This window comes from Hylobates moloch, unplaced genomic scaffold (genome assembly GCF_009828535.3).
Source record: "Hylobates moloch isolate HMO894 unplaced genomic scaffold, HMol_V3 SCAFFOLD_7, whole genome shotgun sequence".
In the NCBI taxonomy this organism is placed as follows: Eukaryota; Metazoa; Chordata; class Mammalia; order Primates; family Hylobatidae; genus Hylobates; species Hylobates moloch.
The window spans coordinates 126,237,182-126,253,397 of NW_026652282.1; the positions used below are offsets into that span (position 1 = coordinate 126,237,182).

The window sequence follows — 16,216 nt, forward strand, 5'->3', positions numbered from 1 at the left end:
TCCTCCTGAGCCCAGCCAAAGCATTCCCGGGACTTCTGCACTGCCTCCTCCCTCTCCTCCCCCACCCCTGTCTCTTCTCCACTCTCCCCAGCTTTTCACTCGAATGGCTCCTGTCACCTAGAGCAGCGTTTTCTGGGTTCTGTACAACAGAGTCCTGAGACTCCATGGATAAATGAAATCATGGAATGTTAATCTGATCTTATCACCCGGCAGCACCACCCCATCACCACTTAACACTCCTGGGGGTTCATGGTTGCCTTTGAGTACAGTCCAATCTTCACCCGGTCTACAAGTCCTGTGTGACCTGGTTCCAGCCAATTCGATTCTGTGTTGCGCTTCCTCTCATTTCAGCGGTTCTCTCAGAACACCCTGCTGTCTGCAGGCCAAACCATTACTTCTTTGAGTCAGCTCTACGCTGACCATGCACTGGGAGAGGGGCTGCACCTCCGTGTTCCCATCACACTTGTGTGCTCAACTCTTTAACCACCTGCATCACACAGAGTAATAATTGCCTATCATCTGTCTCCGCCCTTGGACTTCCTTTTCTTCCCAGCCCTTAGAATTGGGCCAGGCCTACACACCCAGCCCCTCTTTTCTATGGCAATTGCTACCTCCACCACATCCACACCAGGAATCCAAACTCCTCTCTCCAGCCCCACAGTCCCCAGCCTCTCTCCCTACATGATGCCGGTAGCACTCCTGTAGACCAGTTCCCTGTCACTGCTGCTTCAACCTTAAAAGCCTTCGGTGGCTCCTCCTCTGTTTTCAGAACCAAATCTTTGCTTATTAGCATGGCATTCAAAGCCCTGCCTGTCCTTGCCATACTGTAAAATCCAAGAGAGGAGAGAATAAGAAGGCTGTGGAGAGGCGGAGGAGACTAAGGGATAATGTGCTTACAACTCAAAAAACATCAGAGGAAACATTGTTTTAGAATGCATTTTCAGGGCTTCTGTTTACATATGGGGTGTGTTCCAAAAATTCCTATGGGTGGGCTGAATATTGTTGGGATAGCCAGTGGTTCCCAGACTTATGAACTTCACCAATGAGTAGATTTCTTTTCTTTTTTTGAGAGGGGGGACGGGTAGGGCTGCCAACTTCTTATTTTGCAAAGTAAGCATATTAAACAAAACACTACCATCTTTTCATGAAATAAAAAGACTTTTGTATACCAAAACAAGCTCGTGATCTCAAGATAAAAGTCGATACTCCAGCTTTATGGGGGGAAACTTGCCGCGACAACCTCATTTTTTTGTATTTCTCCTGGGACTGGTGAAACTTGACTGTGAAGTCAGGCATTTGGGAAAATCGCTGTAGGACCCGGTGCGCCCCTCCCCCAGCGAGCCAGGGCTGTTTGCATGCCCATTGAGATGCAAGTGAGTCTTTGTCTCTTAATTGCCCCGCACGGTGGAGAGTGAGGTGGGAAGGGAGGGTGTGCCGTCCCTTCGTACCCAGCCAGGGCCCTCCAACGGGTTTGGTTAGAGGGATTAAGCTCCAAGGCTGTGGGAGGGTAGAGGAAGCCCTGAGCACCAGCAGAGCTGCTTTGGGTCCTAGGGCACACAGGGCGACCTTGAGTTGGGGCAAAGCCTTTGTCCCTGCCCTCATTCCCATGTGGACTCCCTCTTGGCTCTGGCCCCTAAGGATCAGTGGCAGGGTGAGGATTCAGGAAGGGGTGCTGTCAGCATGGACAGTGGTGCTCTCCTGATGGGCATCTTCAGCAGTGGTGGGGGTGGTGGCAAGGCCCTTCCACAGCTGATTTTGATCATGGGTGAGGGAGGCCACACAGGGACTCAAATAGCTGATTTGGAATTTATTATTATTTTGTATTTTTCTGTGCTCTACACATCCAGAGAACATTCTCTAGTAATGTACTACAGAAACAATTCCTGAAAGTATGGTCTTTGTCCCCAGAGTATAGACGATGTGTGGGGGCAGGGAGCGCGGATAATGGCTTTGAAAATTTTTTTTTTAATAATAATTTTTTTTTTCTCCTGGGAAATACACTTCCAAACCAAGCTGGGGAGGTGCTCCCAGATCATGGTTTTAAAGTGTACAATTTCCTGTATGTAAACCCATGACCCATGGATACCTAGCTGGCCTGCATAATCCTATTCACCTGAGATGGGTGTAAACCCACCCAGCCCTATATGTGTGCCTCTCCTGTTCTCCCAGGCCACCCTGGTGGCTGTTTATCCATGCCACACTGGCCACAGCTTGCGAAAGGTGGACATTTTTAGGAGAGAATCTTGTCAGGCCAAAAGGTTTTCCAATTGGTGGCACTTTTCAGGGTATGAGAAGTTCAGGGAGGAACTAGGTGTAGCAAGAGGGTGGGAACAAGGGAGTGATGTGTAGATGAGGCAGGCTTGGGCAAGAGTGGGTCCCCGAACCCACGTGTATTGGCAGTGGGGAGTATATACGATGTGTGGGGGTGGGGAGCACAGATAATGGCTTTGAAAAAATTTTTTTTAATAATAATTTTTTTTCTCCTGGGAAATACACTTCCAAACTAAGTTGGGGAGGTGCTCCCAGATCATAGTTTTTAAGTGTACAATTTCCTGTATGTAAATCAACAGCACGTTCAAGTGCAATTCAGCAGATTAGCAGTACCTGACTGAGAGGCTCACTAAGTTCCCAGCAGGTCTTCAATCTGGCAGGCAAATCAGCCCTCTCTAACTCACGTTAACCTAACTTACAAGAGACTGAGAGACAAACCAGGACCAAGATAAGTTATTTTACAAAGGGAGAGGTATCTGGTAGGACAATCCATCTCGGACATTTGCAATATTTTGATTAAGGAACTATTTGTGAGTATCTTTCGGCCACAATGATAAACATTGTCCTTTTCTTTTGGTTCTTATGCCTGTGTCAGAGCAGGTCATCTATGTTCATTTTGCGCTTTAGAGGAGCACACTCTTAAGGTCTCGTATCATCACCTGCTAATGTTCATCCTTGCCATGGTTCAATCTGCTAGAACGGAGGTCAGTAAACTTTTTCTGTAAGGGTTAGACAGTAAATATTTTAGGCTTTGCGTGCCCCATGGTCTCTGTCACAACTGTTCACCTCCACTGTGGCAGCACAAAAGCCACCATAGGGAATACAGAAATCAGTGGGCATGGCTGTGTTCTCATAAACTTCATGAACCCTGAAATTTGAATTTTGTATCACTTTCTCATGTCATAATATTCTTTTGATTTTTTTCAACCATTTAAAAATGCAACCACTACTTTTAGCTAGAAGGCTGAACAAACAGGTGGGAGTAGGATTTAGCCCATGGGGTGTAGTTTGAGAACTACTCTTGAGCTAGAAGATATTCTTATTGCATATGGCATTGTAGCACCTTTAGCAGCTAGAGTTCCAGTTGAGTGTGACTGTCCACTGCATATTGATTGACATGGCCTCAGACTTAGAGGTTACATGCTTCTCACCTCCTCAGTGTAGATGAGTGTGTATGCATCAGGGTTTACCCATCAGATCCTGAAAGACTCCTAAAGACCAGAAAATCTAGTGCCCTCCTGGTACAGATGGTACCACCAGGGCCTACGGAATGGCTCAGGGCACTTAGTAGCAAAGGTGGGGGCGTGTCCACAGCCTGGAATAGACAGTAACCTCCTGACCTCACAGTGGCCACTATTTCCTTAGCCGTTACTAGATTAACCAGTAATGGTTCCTGCCCTCTGTCACTGTGTGCAGGCTGTCCACTTTTCACCATCTCATTTAATCCTCAGCACAGCCTTGCTGGGTTTAGCCAGGATTTGTACCCGGTCTGGCTCTACAGCACACATTCTTAGCCATTCACCAGCTGGGGTTCCTAGTGGTACTCTCCCCCTTTGACACATGAGACTAGACCTGGCTAACTCCTCAACCTCAAGGAACCTCCATTTTGCTGCTTTTCCCTCGTTAATAGGTGATGATACATAAGGCATTGTGAGGAATAAAAATTAAAGGTAAAATGCCTGGAATATGCCATGTGTATAGTGTGTGTTCAATAACTACCAGCTATTTCTGTTAATTCTACAGCTAGAATGGAATAATGTTCCATTCATAGAGTAATTAATGCCCTGAACCTGGGAAGATCCACTGCTCATATGCTGTTTTGTTTCTGCAGCCCTAAGATTCAGGGCAATGGATGTAAGCCACACGGGAGATTTCGGCTCCATCTCAGGGAGACCCCACACCCCACTGTTCCTTAGGGGTTGGCGGAAGCCACTGAGGGGGATGCCCATGGCAGAGAGGGCTGGGCTGGGGGCACAGGAAAGCTGCCGAATGGATATTGAGGGGAGGTGGTAGTAGCCGCCCTCTAAGGAGCATGTGGCCCTGGGCAGCCGGTGCCGCATAATGGCAGGGACAGGCTCACGCTGCCACTCCGGAGAGTAGCAGCGCTTCCTCTTTGTCTTCGAGAGCCGGTTGCAGCTGGGGCTCTTCTAGGGAGCGTTCCCATCAACTGTTGCAGCGGGCATTTTGCTGGTCGGCACAGTATCAGAATCTGATTTCTTCGGGTCTTGGAGACGGACTCCGCTTGCGGGGGTTCATGGGAAAGGACTGCAGCGCGTTTGTCGGTCATTAAGCACGTTTTTGAGATCCACTCTGCAGATATGAACTTGCACTTTCAGCGCATTCATCAAAGCCTCGGGAGAGCTGACCCAGTCCCTACCCCCAGTCTCCGGAGCCCGCGGCGCTTCGGCTCCGGGACGCCCCCCATCCTCCCCTCTCGCCCACCCGGGCGCCCCCGGCCTCGTTTTCTCGAGACGTGTCACTGCTTGTCGACCGCAGCCAGTCACGTAAACGGCCCTTTTCTTCGGTCTCCGGCCAGGGTTTCACTATGGGTTCCTGCAGGGAACAGCGGGTGGGGACAGAGTGGGGGCTCCGTGCTGGACGGTGTCTGGAGGGGCCCCGAGGGAACAACCCTTCACCGGGAGAACACCAAGGCCAGAAGGGGAAGAGCCCTTCTCAAGGTCACCCGGGAGGAAATCGGCGCCCACCGGCGCTGCCGCCTGCCGCTCCCCGGCACTGGTGACTCACTGCTCCAGGTCCGCGGGGCCACCTCCGAGACTTCGGTCTCGAGGACCGGGGTGGGACAGGGTCTGCGGACCGCTAGACCCAGCCCAACCCAACCCAGACCTCCCCACTCACCGGGTGCCCGCAGGCCACGCCCCTCACCCAGAGCCCCGCCTCCAGACCGCGGCCCCGCCCCCGATACTGCAGCCTCGCCCCGCCCCCCCGGCCTAACCCCAGCCCGGGCGCCCTCAGGCGCCGGCTCTCTAGCGCGCCCGACCTCCACCCTCCCGGGGCCGCGCCGCGCGCGCGCCGGCTTTGGGCGAGACCCTGCAGAGGCAGCGGGGCTCCTCCTCCCGCTCCTCCTCAGCCTACTCTTCGGGCGCTCTCGCGCTAACTGTGCTCCTCCGGGGCCCTCCGCCTGCTCCCAGCCATGGTGGCCTGGCGCTCGGCGTTCCTTGTCTGCCTCGCTTTCTCCTTGGCCACCCTGGTCCAGAGAGGTAAGGCGGGCGGGGGGCGCGCGGGGACCCCGCCCTGTGGGCCCAGGGGTCGCTCTGCGCATGAGCGGCACGGTCCCCGCCTCGCGGGCCTGCGGTGGCTGCCACCGGCCGGCCCGGCTGTGCGAGGCGGAGCGGCGGGGGTCCGAGCCCCGGGCCCGTGGGGGTTGACTCCGCCGCGGTCGGAGTAGCCGGAGAGGAGGGGTGGGCTGGAAACAGCGGGATGGGCCCCCTAAAATCCTGAACGAGCAGGTGTCACCACTGGTGACAACAGCTGTCCTCAGGAATTTACCTTTGAGAAAACCTTGAAGAGAGCAGTCATTTTCGAAATTTGCTGCGAGGCCACCGACAGCAGAAGCACCTGGGGAACTTCCTAGGTGGATTCCTAGCCCCTTTCGTCGGGATCACAGCAGGCATGGGCTGTGGGGGGGGTCAGCGAGGTATATAGGTCTAACCAGCTCTCTAGGTGCTTCTGCCGTCCGCTTCAGTTTTTGAGACTTTGGTCATGTTTTGCCAAGGAGCAGGAGAGAAAAATCCCACTGAATGAAGGAAGCACGTTTCGTAGACCCTCTGCTACTCAAAATGTGGTCCAGGGCCCAGCCGCATAGGCATCACCTGGGAGCTTGTGAGAACTGCAGCATCTCACGCCCCGCCCCCGACCTACTGAGTCTGATTCTGCATTTCCACTAGATCCGCGGGTAATTCTCTGGCACATTTAAGTTTGAGAAGCATCTTATTAGAATAAATGCAGTCTGTGGTTAAAAATAGGGTCTTAAACATGTACCAACAGAATCTTCTTACACTTATTTATATCCTATGTCCCCATCAGTAAAAGGGATTAAAGGAAACACTGTAATTGAACATGAATTATGATCCAAGCTTCCTGACAATAGAAGCGAACCCAGCTGGTGGAAAATATATGAGCTCAGGAAACACACACGCGCACACACACACTTTGTCCTAGTACTGAGTTCTAGTTAGATTTATGTCACATAAAGGAACACTTGAAAACAGCGGATGGTACTAGCCAAGCCACTTTTGCAAAAGATGCAGAAATGTTTTTCATGTGGGCAGCCCACCTGGAGTTGATTCACGAAGAGCCATTTAACATTCTACAGAGGTGCCAGGCTCTGTTCTAGGAACTGATGATGCGATAGTGAACAAAACTGAGACTGTCTTCGTGGAGCTTACATCCTGGTCCAGGCAGAAAACAAGCCCGGCTAACTTTTTGTATTTTTAGTACAGACAAGAGTTTCACCATGTTAGCCAGGATGGTCTCAATCTCATGACCTCGTGATCCACCTGTCTCAGCCTCCCAAAGTGCTGGGATTACAGGTGTGAGCCACCGCGCCCGGCCGACAGTTTTCTGGATCTTTTGTCCAAAATAAGATAATATGATTTTTGCACTGGCAATCTTCTCCAGGATCCTGGTAGTCTCAGAGCTGCTGCGTCAAAATGACAAACACAAAGCAAGTGCCTCAGTGAGGCACCGGTTGGCTCTTCTTGAGCCCTGGAGTGGCATTTTGGGTAAGCCTGCTGAGAGCCACTTTATTCTTGGTCCTGGTCCTCAGTAGTGGGATGTGGCTGAGAAACCCTGGCAGACCTCAGAAAGCACGCAGCAGCAGCTCTGCATAATCTGAGAAATCGTTCCAGGCTCTAGCAAGTAGCAAGTAGAGGCTGGCTTTAGGCCCCCAGGAGTTTAAAGGGCGGTTAACAAGTTATCTTTGTTCTAATTACAGAGGGCTTTTCAGTCTGCTGTGTATTTTACTAGTTCCAAAAAGTCCTCTGAGGACAGGTATGCTGCCTGTATGTGCCTCCAGAAATGGGAAGCTGTTCTTTTGAGCAGCAAGGAGAAGACTGACAGTGATGTGGATGGGTAGTAATCTTAACAGGAGCTTCATTTCTGGAACACCTATACGCCAGGCCCTCTGCCTCGCCACATTACCCTGACCTGTTGGCACTGTGACCCATATCACCTCTTGATGTCCATAGTGGCCCTTTTACATAGAGTCTTACAAGTGACTGGTTGGTAACCCACTTCTCAGATGAAAAATACGGGGCCCAGAGAGGTTTAGGAGCTTAAGATAACGCTTAGCTGAATTGGATTTGAACTCAGGTTTATCTGCATAACCAGAGCAGAAGGCATGAACACAGATAACTTCAGGGATCACGCAGGTAATAGTAATGTGAGAAGTGGTCAAGAATAAGCATGAGGGGGCCGGGTGCAGCGGCTCATGCCTGTAATCTCAGCACTTTGAGAGACTGAGGTGGCCAGATTACTTGAGCTCAGGAGTTCGAGACCAGCCTGGGTAACATAACAAGAGCCCCATCTCTACAAAAAATACAAAAATTAGCCAGGCATGGTGGCATGCACCTGTAGTCCCAGCTACTCGGGAGGCTGAGGTGGGAGGATTGCTTGAGCCTGGGAGGCAGAGGTTGCAATGAGCCAAGATCGCACCACTGCACTTCAGCCTGGGTGACAGAGTGAGACCCTGTCTTAAACACACACACACACACACACACAAAACAAAAGAATAAAAGAATAAACTTGATGAGCATGTTGGCAAGCCACCAAGTGCCTGCTCCCTTAAAGAGAGGTCCAGCTTACACATGGAGTGTAGGCTTTAAAGCTGCTATGACTCTGTCCCATTTGCCTGACTGCTCAGTGCTACGGTTTCCTCATCTGTGAAACAGGGATAACAACACTATACCTCATGGGGTGGTTATTAGGATTAAATGAGTAGAAACGTATAAAGCATTTAGCATGGCACCTGGCTCCAAGTGAGCAAGACATTCCAAGCCACATTTAAAAAATACGTGATGCAAACCTTGAAAGGCATCATTTATACAAAATGTCCAGAATTGGCAAATCCATAGAGACAGAAAGTAGATGAGTGGTTGCCAGCAGCTGGGATGAAGGGGGATGGGGAGTGTCTGCTTAATGGGCAAGGGGTTTCCGTTTGGGATGATGACAATGTTCTGGAACTAGATAGAGTTTCTGATTGCAAAATATGTGAATGTACTAAAAACCACGAATTGTACACTTTCAAAAGGCTGAATTGTGGCCGGGCGCAGTGGCTCATGCCTGTAAACCCAGCTCGTTGGGAGGCTGAGGCGGATGGATCAGCTGAGGTTAGGAGTTTGATACCAGCCTGGCCAACATGGCGAAACCCCGTCTCTACTAAAAATACAAAAATTAGCCGGGCATGGTGGTACACGCTTGTAGTCCCAGCTACTCGGGAGACTAAAGCATGAGAATCGCTTGAATCCGGGAGGCAGAGGCTGCAGTAGGCTTAGATCATGCCACTGCACTCCAGTCTGGGCGACAGAGCGAGACTCTGTCTCAAAACAAAAAAAAGGGCTGAGTTGTATGGGAACTGTATCTTCATTTAAAAATTCACTGTGTACTGACTTGTATACTTTAAAAGGGTGAATTGTATACGAATTACATTGCCATTAAAAAAAATTCACTGTATAGTCCAAGCAGAATAAGTGTGAGAAGTGGCAACATGTTACCCCTGGGTTGGGGTTGTTTTCAAGGTCCTTGAACTTGGTTCGGGGGGCGTAAGAGCAGAGTGGGCCCCGTGTGCTGGCAGTGCTGAGATGCCAGGCTGGGATCCAGGCAGAAGCCTCGTGGGCTGACTTGGGGTATTAGGCTGAGCCAGATGGGCCACAAAGCATCTGCAGAGTTGGCCCGGAGATACTTAACCCTGCCTGCCCGAGTTCAGGAATGGTCTGTGAAACAGTGGCATGAGAGGGAGAGGGAGAACTTCCCTTTCCTAGATGGCTCCAGGGTCGCCCTTATGGGTGCTAGTCAGTTGCTGCACTCGTCTGGCAGAAAATCTGGGGACTCTGCCTGTTAGTCTTACCTGCTTTGACTGGTTTTCAGCCTTTTCCTTGCTGTCATAGGTCACATCCCTATCCCTTCCATTATTTTGGACACAGGGTATCTCAAATGTGTTGTTTGTTTCTTTGTTTTTTTTTTTTGAGATGGAGTCTTGCTCTGTTGCCCAGGCTGGAGTGCAATAGTGCGATCTCACTGCAACCTCCACCTCCCAGGTTCAAGCGATTCTCCTGCCTCAGCCTACTGAGTAGCTGGGATTACAGGAGTCCGCCATCACACCCGGCTAATTTTTTTGTATTTTTAGTAGAGACGGGGTTTCGCCATGTTGGCCATGTTGGCCAGGCTGGTCTCAAACTCCTGACCTCAGGTGTTCCACCTGCCTTGGCCTCCCAAAGTGCTGGGATTACAGGCATGAACCACCACGCCCAGCCGGTGTTTGTTTTTAAACACTTGCACAGAAACCATCCAGGAGTCAGCATCAGTAGGCATTGAGGAAGGGCCTGAAGTTGCCTTCAGTGGAGATGATGCTGATTAGGCCCATTTTGGCTGCTCAGAAGGGAGTGTTGGAAGGAGCTGGGTTTCATTCTTGTGAGTTCAGGAGAGATACCTTCCAGATACATTGACTTTCCTGTTCTGTTCTTTTCCCCACCTGGTGTTTTGCTTTTTCTGCTATATGTTCACTCTTAGGTGGGTTTTTTTTTTTTTTTCCTTCGAGATGGAGTTTCAGTCTTGTTGCCCAGGCTAGAGTGCAATGGCACGATCTTGGCTCACTGCAACCTCTGCCTCCTGAGTTCAAGCAATTCTCCTGCCTCAGCCTCCTGAGTAGCTGGAACTACAGGCATGCGCCACCACACCCGGCTAATTTTGTATTTTTAGTAGAGACGGGGTTTCTCCATGTTGGTCAGGCTGGTCTCCAACTCTTGACCTCAGGTGATCCACCTGCCTCAGCCTCCCAAAGTGCTGGGATTACAGGTGTGAGCCACCACGCCTGGCTCACTCTTAGGTTTTGTACTTTGCATGTTATTCCTCTTCTGCTCTTGGGTGCCTGGGAGGACTGGCTCAAGGGGTTCCTGTCCCCCAATCCAGACTGGGCCCTCCCTGAGGCTAGGTGCACTGACTGGTGAATGTTGGTTTGCATGCAAAAGCTTAACGTCATCATAGACACCTATCAAGAACGGCCGGAAAATCTTTCATGTAGGCATGTGTTCCACATGGAGTGGGGTGGGAAGCTGCGGTAGAAAGAATAACAATGAGCCCCAAAGACATCCACATCCTGATCTCTGGAACCTGTGAATATGTTAGGCTCCATGGCAAGGGAAATTCAGTAAGGTAGCAGATGGAATTCAGGCTGCCAATCGGCTGACCTTAAAATAATATTATCCTGGATTATCCAGGTGGGCCCAACGTAATCGCCCGAGTCCTTTAAATACAGAAGAGGGAGGTAGAAGAGTCGGGGATTAGAGCCATGTCATATGCGAAGGACTCGCCCGGCCATTGCTGGCTTTGAAGATGGAGCAAGGGGCCAGGAGCCAAGGACCGCATAGCCTCTAGAAGCTGGAAAAGACAGGGAACAGATTTTTCTCTAAAGCCTCCAGAAGGAACACAGCCCTGCCCACATCTTGAGTTTAGCCCAGTGAGACCTGGGGTGGACTTTTATCTCTAGAACTGTGAGATAATAAATGGGTATTGTTTTAAACTGTTGAATACAGTATATTTTGTTATAGCCAAAACAGGATGCTAGTAAGCTAAGCGTTAGATACTAGCATCCTCTTCCTTCTTTGGAAAACTAGTGTGTGATATTTCCTTACATTGTTTCAGTTTGACCATTTTTAAATCAATCCCCTAGAATGCTCTAAGTTCAACATTTTAAAATAAATGTGCAGAAAATCGGGTTGTAGTGATGTTTTTGGTGCAGCAATGAATATTTAGAAGCATATCTGAGGGCCCAGGAAGGTAGCTGGTTTTCTGGCGCTTGCGTTTGATTCCAAACTGCTTTACAAGGGGATGGGAGTCTGCACTTCTGCTTGGAGCATGGCCCATGCTGCAGGCCACCTGCAGTGGGGGCCGCTGGCTGTCTCCAGAGGCCTTTCCCACCCTTCTCCTCCAGTACTGATGGCCGCGCTTGAAGCAGGATGCGGCCTGGGGCCAGAGGGTTTCTGATTTGTGCAGGCCGCACTTGCCCCTTCGCTGAGGACGAGGAGGAGTGTGTCCTTTCTCCTGGCTGCCCTTACCAGTGCTATGGCTTCAGCTAATCGTGTCGATTTCCTCTCGCTCAAGGTGGGGGCGGGGGTGTGGGGAGAGGACCAGATAGGAATGGGTGCACCTGAATCCCCCACTCCCACTTCAACCAGCGTTGTTTTTTGTTTGTTGGTTTGTTTTTTGAAAGCAAGTTTATTTTTATTTTATTTACATTATTATTATTTTTTGAGACAGAGTTTTGCTCGTCACCCAGGCTGGAGTGCAATGGCACAATTTTGGCTCACTGCAACCTCCGCCTCCCGGGTTCAAGTGATTCTCCTGCCTCAGCCTCCTGAGGAGCTGGGATGACAGGCGCCCGCCACCTTGCCCAGCTAATTTTTGTATTTTCAGTAGAGACGGGGTTTCACCATGTTGGCCAGGCTGGTCTTGAACTCCTGACCTAAAGTGATCCACCTGCCATGGCCTCACAAAGTGCTGGGATTACAGGCATGAGCCACTGTGCCCGGCCTGAAAGCAAGTTTATTAAGAAAGTAAAAGAATGAAAGAATGGCTACTCCATAGGCAGAACAACTCCACTTCAACCAGTTTTGAGCTTTGTTTTTATTAGTTTTCTACCTCGGGCTTCTCACAAGATGTCAGAACGTTCTGCTGCTTTACAGCAGAAATATCTTTGGAAACTGCTGTAGTTGAATCCTACAGATATGACACCCCTGTTCAGTGAACATCTGTGTAGAGGAGAGGCTAGAAAACCTCAGCTGTCATTGTTAGGTGGTTGTATTTGGGATTATTTTCTAAATTAGAAGTGATACTCTCCACAGGAAGTATTACTGCAGTGTGGAACTTATTTCCACCAAAATAGTGCCCAGGCACAGCCGGGGCTCATTTTGACATTCTACTTTTGTTTTTTTTTTTTAATTACTGCTTCAACTAGCCTGGGATGGTGGAACTATATTCGGTATTTCTTTCAGCCTAAGGACAATGTGGGGGAGAAGAAAACTGAGATGTGAATGGCACTTGAGATACTAAGGAAACCCATGGGCTAACCCAAGGAGGCCAGAGGACAAAGAAGCCCTTTGATGAAGCTCATACCAGTCAGTGGCCTGGGGCACAGAGAGTGGATCTGAAGGGCAGATGGCAGGCAGCAGGCCTTATCCTGAATGAGCAGCCAGGACCTGTGTGGGGGCACTGTGGGTGAAACAGAGCAGGGTAAAACGTGCACCTGCCCTCAAGGAGATTAAAGTCCAGACAGACCTGGAAGCAACTATACGTAGTCACATGTATCTTAAAAGACACACAAGGATTCCATTATTGCTGTAGTGCTATCTGCCAAGAGGACACTTGCTCCCTTTCTCCCAGGTTGAAAGCTGTTGCTGTCGCCTATTGCTGCATAATGAACCTCCACACATTAGTGGCTTGAAACAACTGTTTTACTATGCTCTTAGACTCCATAGGTTGGGAATTAGGATAATGCAGCAAGGATGGCTGTCTCTGCTCTACTGTATCTAGGACCTCAGCTAGGAGGACTCAAATGGCTGGGGGCTAGAATCATCTGGAGGTTTTTTTAACTCACATGTCTTAAAGGATGGGCTTAGCTGGGGCTGTCCACTGGAACACCCACATGTGGCCTCTCTGGTTTGAGCTTCCTTATAGCAAGGCAACTGTATTTGAACTTCTTACATAGTCCCTTGAGGTTCTAAGCATGAACATTCCAGTGGACAAGGTAGAAGACAGATGGGCCTAGAAACCTTTTAAAAATTGTGGTAAAATACACATAACATTTACCATTTTAACCATTTTAAAGCACATAGTTCAGTGGCATTAAATACATTTTTTTGTGTGATCATCACCATTTCCCCTCCCCTAACCCCTGGCACCCACTCATCTGCTTCCTATCTGGATTTGCCCATTCTGGACATTTCATAGCAACAAAATCAGATAGTATTTGTCCTTTTGTGACTGGCTTATTTCACTTAGCATGATATTTTCTGGGTTCCTGCCTGTTGTAGCGTGGATCAGTACTCCATTTCTTCTTATGGTTGAATAGTATTCTATTGTATGGATAGACCGTGTTTTGCTTGTCCAGCCATCAGCTGATAGACATTTGGGTTGTTTCCACCCTTTGGCTATTGTGAGTAGTGCTGCTGTGGACATTTGTGCACAAGTCTTTGTTTGAACAACTGTTTTCAATTCTTTGGAATATATGCCTAGATCATGGTCTTTTATGACTTGGCCTCAGAAGTCACCAGCGTGACTTTCATTGAATTCTATAGGTTATGAGTCAGTTGAGGGTAGTCTAGATTCAAAGTGAGAACATATATCCTACCTCTTAAGGGAAGAGTGTCAAAGAATTCTTAGCCATCATTTAAAACTGCCACACAAATCTCAGATTTCTGGGTCCTGCTGAAATATTGCTCCCTCCCTGGAGCGTATCCCAGTTCTCCTAGTTGGGAGTAACTACTTGTAGCTCTATTGTGATAGCAACTTCTCTCACCTCTCTGGTTCTTTATGAAATAATCACCATGAGGTATATTTGTTAGTGTCCAGTTAGTAGCCTAGCTCCGTGTGTGCCTCTTCATTTTCTGTTCCTTCCTGTGCTGCCATGCTGCTATTGTCAGCGGTCGGGTTCTCTCTCTCAGCAGGGGATGGATCAGCTGATTCTGAGAGCCCTTCAGCACTGATGTTCTGTGGGCTCCAAGTGATCTTATTTGTACAGGCTTTCTCCATGAGGGAGGCCTCCTTCTGACAGCACAGTGCCTACTGTGTAGCCTTGGAGGAGCTTGCTGAGTGTGGGTCTCAAGGAGTTTGGATTAACCCACAAGGTGGGGCAGCCTGGGGATTTGCCCTTCTTCACCTCAAAGAAGAGTCCCTGAGGGTTGAGCTTTATTTATTTATTTATTTATTTTTTTTTTTTTGGGGAACCAAGTTTCGCTCTTGTCGCCCAGGCTGAAGTGCAATGGCGCACTCTCAGCTCACTGCAACCTCCGCCTCCCAGGCTCAAGCGATTCTCCTGCCTCAGCCTCCTGAGTAGCTGCGATTACAGGCATGCGCCACCACGCCTGGCTAATTTTTGTATTAATAGTAGAGACACGGTTTCACCATATTGGCCAGGCTGATCTCCAACTCCTGACCTCAGTTGATCCACCCACCTTGGCCTCCCAAAGTGCTGGGATCACAGGCGTGAGCCACCACACCCGGACTTTTTTTTTTTTTTAAGACAGGGTCTCACTCTGTCACCTAAGTTAGGGTGTGGTGGCACCATCATGGCTCAATGCTGCCTCAAGCCCTGGGCTCAGGGGATCCTCCCACCTCAGCCTCCCACATAGCTGGGACCACAAACATGTGATACCATGCCCAGCTAATTTTTTATTTATTTGTAGAGACAGAATCTCAAACTCCTGGGCTCAAGTGATCCTCCCGCCTCAGCCTCTCAAAGTGTTGAGATGACAAGCGTGAGCCACGGCGCCTGGCCTGAGCATTCTCCTAGATAGAGACTATTGAGCAGAGTTTCTCAACCATGGCACTGTTGACCTTTGGACCAGATAACTTTTCTGCAAGGGATAAGGTGGGTGGGTGTCCTGTGTGTTGGAGGATGTTCAGCAGCATCCTTGGCTTCTGCCCACTAGATGCGGGTAGTATACCCCTCCCTAGTCTTGTCAACCAAAAATAACTCCAGACATTGGCCAGTGTCCCCTAGGGGGTGGGGGGTGGCAAATCACCCCTTGTTGAGAACCACGACTGTAAAGACAGATACAGCCGTGCCTTGCTTAACAATGGAGAGATGTTCTGAGAAATGTCATGTGATCTCACTATGTGAACGTCATGGAGTGTACTTGTATAAGCATAGATGGTATAGCCTACTACATGCCCCTAGGCTACAAACCTGTACAGCAATGTGACTGTACTGAATACTGTAGGCAGTTGTAATACAAAGGCAAGCATTCATGCATCTAAACATAGAAAAGCTAATGTGTTGTGCTAACATGTTATGATGGCTACCATGTCACTAAGCGATAAGAATAACTGGGGTCCCAATTGTAATCTTATGGGACCACCATCGTATATGCAGCCCATCATTTGGCTGAAATATATTGCTATGTGGCCACATGACTATATATTCTTTGTAATATCGCTCTGTTTTCAGTATTGTTCATGAGTCACTAAAGTTTTCTGCTATCGTCACATTGCCCAGGACAGACATGTTGGAATAATCAGGTCTCAGCCAGTCTTGTGCATTGGTATCAGCTCAGACAGTTCTATTTTTTTCTTTCTTCTCTGCAGGGCAAGTTCTAAGCTCAGGCAACTCCAGGAACATACCTTAGACTCCTTGATGAGCTTTCAGGTCACCCTAGTGAGACCATATGCATGACCAATCTGTGCAGTTAGTTATTTTCGGCATAGATTTCCACAGATGGCTTGTCTCATCTCTTTCATGTTCACCCTTATTAGTTTCCATTTTAGATGGCGACCTTGTCTTTTTTTTTTTTTTTTTTTTTTTTTTGAGACGGAGTCTTGCTCTGTGCCCCAGGCTGGAGTGCAGTGGCGCGATCTCGGCTCACTGCAAGCTCCGCCTCCCGGGTTCACGCCATTCTCCTGCCTCAGCCTCCCGAGTAGCTGGGACTACAGGCGCCCGCCAACACACCCGGCTAATTTTTTGTATTTTTAGTAGAGACGGGGTTTCACCGTGTTA

The 16,216-nt window shown here is 49.2% G+C and overlaps 1 protein-coding gene across 1 annotated transcript in view; it reads left to right on the forward strand.

The window, feature by feature from the left end:
* Positions 1 to 5,219: 5,219 nt before the first annotated feature.
* CD99L2 (CD99 molecule like 2) overlaps positions 5,220 to 16,216 on the forward strand; it is a 131,303-nt gene continuing 120,306 nt past the window's right edge. The window contains exon 1 of the mRNA XM_032757786.2: positions 5,220 to 5,489. Coding sequence (XP_032613677.1) covers positions 5,423 to 5,489 — 67 coding nt within the window. The 5' untranslated portion in view covers positions 5,220 to 5,422. The remainder of the gene's footprint in view (positions 5,490 to 16,216) is intronic.